This window comes from Neoarius graeffei, chromosome 12 (assembly GCF_027579695.1).
Source record: "Neoarius graeffei isolate fNeoGra1 chromosome 12, fNeoGra1.pri, whole genome shotgun sequence".
Taxonomy (NCBI): Eukaryota; Metazoa; Chordata; class Actinopteri; order Siluriformes; family Ariidae; genus Neoarius; species Neoarius graeffei.
In genome coordinates this window covers 49,631,505-49,637,671 of record NC_083580.1, presented here as the reverse complement: position 1 = coordinate 49,637,671, position 6,167 = coordinate 49,631,505, and the positions used below count along the sequence as shown (strand labels likewise).

The window sequence follows — 6,167 nt, the reverse complement described above, 5'->3', positions numbered from 1 at the left end:
AGTAGTCAGTGGCTCAATGATGTCATGTCTTTTCTAAAGTTGGAAAAGATCAGAGATTCAGTGAACGGTAACTCTGCTAAATTTTATAACAAGTGGCTTCCCTTTCTTACATTCTTCCACTCTCTCCAGTCTCTGCCCCCTAACTGACGGACCCTCTCTCTCCCTTTTTTTAAAAATTTATTTATGTATTTATTTATTTATTTATTTATTTATTTATTTTATTTTAGTTTTTTTTTTGCCTTTTGGTTTTATTTGTACTCTGCAGCTTTAATATTTAATTATTACATAATAGAACTTCGTTATTTATTTATTTATTTATTTATTTTGTCTTGTTCTTGTTTGTATGAAAAAAAAATCCTAGGCGGTAGACTGTATGCCTTTCTCTTAATTCATCGAGATGCATAGTATTTCTGTGGTATTGATAGGTGTATTTTGTAGATTGTTGTGCAGGGATGGGGTACTGAATGTTGATTTGACATTGTTTCCTGTTTTGATGTGCCTTGCCTCCTAATAAAAATATAAAAAAAAAAACAGTTCTGCGCAAGCGCAACACGATCACACGAGAAAGCATGGTCAAGCTGCCAGTGTAGCTGCAGTCTTTTTAGTTGCGAATTACAAGTATTTCCTCTTGTGTTAATAATTCGCCATGTCAAAACAAGTAAACTTTCCTCCTTTCGACGTGAAGAGAGGTACGCAATTTCATTCATCTCATCTCATTATCTCTAGCCGCTTTATCCTGTTCTACAGGGTCGCAGGCAAGCTGGAGCCTATCCCAGCTGACTACGGGTGAGAGGCGGGATACACCCTGGACAAATCGCCAGGTCATCACAGGGCTGACACATAGACACACTGATTCACACTCACATTCACACCTACGGTCAATTTAGAGCCACCAGTTAACCTAACCTGCATGTCTTTGGACTGTGGGGGAAACCGGAGCACCCGGAGGAAACCCACGCGGACACGGGGAGAACATGCAAACTCCGCACAGAAAGGCCCTCGCCGGCTACGGGGCTCGAACCTGGACCTTCTTGCTGTGAGGCGACAGTGCTAACCACTACACCACCGTGCCGCCAGTAAGCAAGTTATTATTGTTTCCCATCAAAGTTGCATTTTATGGCTTCGAAGCTAAGTTTTAGTGCTGTTTCTAGAACACAACATCAAGAAAACTTGGAAGAAACAGCAATAATGGAAGAGCCGGTTTCTAAGCTACTTAGAACTAGCAATGGTAATTTATTTTTTGTTACATAATGCACTCAGGCTGCCAGTCAGTGTGTGACCCCCACTTTGAAAGCCTACTGCTTACTTCTGTCTGCATTGCAACACTACTTAATGGGCGTGGCTCTCATTAATATTCTGTCCAATCCGTTGGTACATCATGAATAATATTAAACCACACCCACAGATGACAGCCACGCCTTATTTGTTTGTAAGACCTGATAAAAGCAGGAAATCCTGTACTGGCGCTCAGAGTGGTGTGTGTGTGTGTGTGTAGGGTCGCATCCCTGAAGATATACTGTAGTGTCCTTTAGATGATGATCATAATAATAATAATAATAATAATGATGATGATCGGATATCCGAGATCTGGGAGCAGATGCGCTGTTTATGCGCATTTCAGTACTTTTGCTGTTGTACAGTTCCTTTTTAACACGTGTCTCGTCTCGGCGGTGGTTTTAAAGTCGGTAAATATAGACCTGGAGCTTTCTCGTGTAGCCAGAAGAGTGGACGAAAGGTTTCTGTCTGTGACTATAGATGCAAGTCTGATAGCGAAGGAGAAGTTCATGTATCTTCTGGGGTGAGTGTGAATTAAAGCACGTGATCCAGAGTCCTGCCTCTGGAAATGATTAACAAATGCAGTTTAATTTCCAGCTGTGCTGTTCTTCTGACACATGCAGAGCATTTTTTAACATAGTTACTGGAAGACTAAATGGTCTCCCAGTGGCCAGATTTGGTCTCCTAGTAGAAGAATAGAATAGAATGCCTTTATTGTCACTATACACATATACAATGAGATTAAAGCATCTCCAATAACAGTGCAAACAGCGCGTAGAGAGAGAGAGAGAGAGAGAGAGAGAGGAAGGGGGGAGAGGAAAAAAAAGGTGTGTGTGTGTGTAAGGAGGTAAGGTGCACAGTCAGAGGTGTATGTGTTGTTACACATTATGGAGTGAGGTATTGCACATTATAAAAGTATTGCACAGAGACAGTCACATTATAAATTATTGCACGAGAGAGTCACATTATAAGATAAAATATTACACATTATGAAGTATTGCAAGGTAAGGTAAGGTGCACAGACTTGAGGTGTATGTGCTGTGTGTAAGGTGCACAGTCCTGAGGTGTATGTGTTGTGTTTTCACATTATGGAGTGTGGCATTGCACATTATAAAAGTATTGCATAGAGAGTCATCTTGTAAAGTACTGCACATTATACATTAGTAAAATAGTAAAATAAATAGACTATAAAGTCAGAGCATATCCAAGTTCAGGGTGGTTATGGCTTTTGGAAAGAAGCTGTTTTTTAATCGGTTTGTCTTTGTCCTGATGCACCTGTAGCGCCTCCCTGAGGGCAACAGGTCGAACAGATCAAAGCCAGGGTGGGAGCTGTCCTTGATAATATTCTTAGCTCTGCTAAGGCAGCGGGAGGTGTAAATGTCCATCAGGGAGGGGAGAGGGCAGCCAATGATCTTCTGTGCTGCCTTAACTACCCTCTGGAGCCTCTCCCTGTCTACAGCAGTGCAGTTGCCGTACCATACTGTAATACAGTATGTCAGCATGCTCTCGATGGATGAGCGGTAGAAGGTCAGCAGCAGGTTGGAGCTTAAGTTGTACTTCCTGAGGACTCTCGGGAAGTGTAGCCGCTGCTGAGCCTTCTTAATGACTGCTGTAATGTTTGCTGACCAGGAGATGTCGGCGGAGATGAGGACGCCGAGAAACCGGAAGGTGTGGACCCTCTCCACATACACGTTGTTGATGTAGAGGGGGCTAGGTCGGTGCTGTGCTTCCTGAAGTCAACAATGAGTCAATGCCAAACCAGCTTCACTGGGAGACCAAATTTTAAACCAAGTTATGTTAGATTGATGCTGAAAGGTAAAACTGAAATGGGATTATGGGAGATGCTTGAATTGCTGGTCCAAATTCATAAGACTGTTTTCTTTGGATTGGAATGTTTAAGAAATATTGAAGTTGGGTTGTCAAGACTGTTCCAATTTCCAAATTATAGACTAAATATACAGTTACTTGATACTATGTTTCACATTGAGCAATAAAATTGAAGATTTTCTTATTTCTTATTTTTCACTGTTTCTTAAAATACATAATATTATGAAAGTTGATAAAACAATAACTTAAACTCAGTGTAATTTTAGTATTTTACCATACATATGATGAAGTTATGGTAACTTGGCACTGCATTAACTATGTTGATATTATGCTGGCTGAAACGAGGATTCGTAATGCGGCAATTTGCATCACAGAATATGCCGCAGCGGTGCAGCCGCATGGACTCTGGGGCCTGTGATTGTATTGCCCAGACCAGTTGGTCTCCTAGTGGAAAATCCTTAAAAAATGCTCTGGACACATGTGTCCAGTGTAAACACTCACTCACTCACTCACTCACTCACTCACTCACTCAGGGGACTTTTACAGATCCTTAATAGAGCGGTGGCTACAATTATCGACACCTTATTTGACCATTGCAAAAGTAGAAAAGACTTTTGATATGTAAATTGTGCATGAAAAGTTCCACTGGAAAAAACAAAAACAAGATTACTTGGTGTATCATATCACGTGACACCATTCCGCAAGTATTGACACCTTTGTCCACAGTCATCGACACCGTTCCACAATTATCAACATCCAGATTATTATTCCATCCATCCATCCATCCATTATCTGTAGCCGCTTATCCTGTACAGGGTCGCAGGCAAACTGGAGCCTGTCCCAGCTGACTATGGACAAGAGGCGGGGTACACCCTGGACAAGTCGCCAGATCATCACAGGGCTGACACATAGACACAATCACATTCACACCTGCGGTCAATTTAGAGCCAGCAATTAGCCTAACCTGCATGTCTTTGGACTGTGGGGGAAACCGGAGCACCCGGAGAAAACCCACGTGGACACAGGGAGAACATGCAAACTCCGCACAGAAAGGCCCTCGTCGGCCACGGGGCTCGAACCCGGACCTTCTTGCTGTGAGGCGACAGTGCTAACCACTACACCACCGTGCCGCCCAGATTATTATTTATTTAAAAAATAATAATAATGCTAATCAGGGATGCTTGAGACAAGGGATAAAATGGGTTTTTAATTTCTAAAAATAAAATGTTGATTTTTCCAAAATATATTTATATATTATAGTTGCCCCAGATGTTAGCCTTTTAATGCTGTCAAAATACAATCTCCCAGGTTTAACATTTTTAACATTTTTGTCATGATTGCTGGACAAGCATGGAATTTTGTCAACACCATAAGACACACAGAAACCTAGAAAATATGTATTTTGAATAAAATTATTGCAGTTCTTTTGAATATTGGAGATAATTTTAATCTGTGCTGATCTATCCACATTTTCAAACTACTACGATTACTTAAAATAAATAAATTATGGAGCTGTCGCTTATTATTAGTGGGGAAATATACATTTTCACATTTAGTTTTTAATCTAAAAAACAGACAATGGTATTCAGCTATATAAAAATTACAAATTCATTTAGGAAATGCAGTGTTTTTATTGAGATAATCTGAGACAATATAATAAAATCTCCTTTTAAAAACAAAAATGAAAAGAAAACTCATCTTATGGAGTTGACGAGCTGTTGACGGAGTTGACACACATCTTACGGTGTTGACGGATTAGAAGAGAACAGGGTATAACTTCATTTACCATGACCATTGAACTTCAAAAACTCATTTTTTTGCACTCACACCCACTTTAAAAACAGTAACTGGGCAGTAGACTTTTCTAATCTCTTGAACAGTCCATCTCATCAAATATGTGGATCATGGACAAAGAACATTCAGAACATTCAGTAATTCAGCCTTTGAATGTAAACATCTCTGAAAATCTTGAACTCATCCAATGTCATGGCATGAACACACACACACACACACACACACACACACACACACACACACACATATATATGGAAAGTAAGTCAAGTACACACATGTATACATGTTTTGAGACTCTCTCTCTCTCTCTCTCTCTCTCTCTCTCTATACTATATATATATATATATATATATATATATATATATATATATATAGAGAGAGAGAGAGAGAGAGAGGGGAGAGAGAGAGAGAGAGAGAGAGAGAGACTCAAAACATGTACATGTATACATGTGTGTACTTGACTTACTTTCCTTATAATAGGCAGATTGAAATCAGCATAATAATAATTATACCATATTCAACAAATATGAATGTTCAAATAATACAAAAGCTCTTCGTTATTTAAGCACCTTAAATGGAAAACATAACGTGTATTGTATTGTAACTTACTTATTTCTCACATAATGAACACACACACACGCACGCACGTACGCGCACACAGTACATACAGACTGAATTCAGTATTACAAAAGAAATAATTATCTTCTGTGTATTTCATATTGAATGAATGTATGTTATTAAAATATAAAATAATAAAACTACAATGTCAATGTATATGTTAGAACCTGCGTCTGTCCTAGTTCAGATGCGTCGACATAAGAGCGCTCTGGAGCAGGGCTAAAACGAACCACACGAGTTAAATCAATCTGGTTTATTCAAGCACTGCTCAGTGATACATAGAAAAAGCAGGGTTTATATACATTCAGAAGCTTGCGTGACAAGACAAGGTGAAACTCGCCAGATAAGGAGTCGTTTTTGTTATACATGAAAGAGCAGACCATACACCCCCTAGAACAGGAGGAACCAGGAAGGTGGTTTCAGCGAAACTAGAAGGTACAGAGAAAACAAAAGAGTCTGTTCTCGCGATTATGCACGTTTACCAGGGTGTGAAAGGGTCATAAAGCTCAGGACAGCTATGCACGAGAACACACATACAATCTTACAATCCCCTCTTTTATACTTTGTTTACAGAGTATAACTACAGTTTAGACTCTAACGTATTGACAGACATAACAAGACTGATTAGTATGTTGTTTAGCAGTCCAATTGGC

At 39.6% G+C, this 6,167-nt stretch overlaps 1 protein-coding gene across 2 annotated transcripts in view; it reads left to right on the top strand.

Annotated features, from left to right (window-relative positions):
• Positions 1-1,478: 1,478 nt before the first annotated feature.
• hpse (heparanase) overlaps positions 1,479-6,167 on the top strand; it is a 58,074-nt gene continuing 53,385 nt past the window's right edge. For both annotated transcript variants that reach the window (XM_060935959.1, XM_060935958.1), the window contains exon 1: positions 1,479-1,798. In XM_060935959.1, coding sequence (XP_060791942.1) covers positions 1,533-1,798 — 266 coding nt within the window. In that variant the 5' untranslated portion in view covers positions 1,479-1,532. The remainder of the gene's footprint in view (positions 1,799-6,167) is intronic.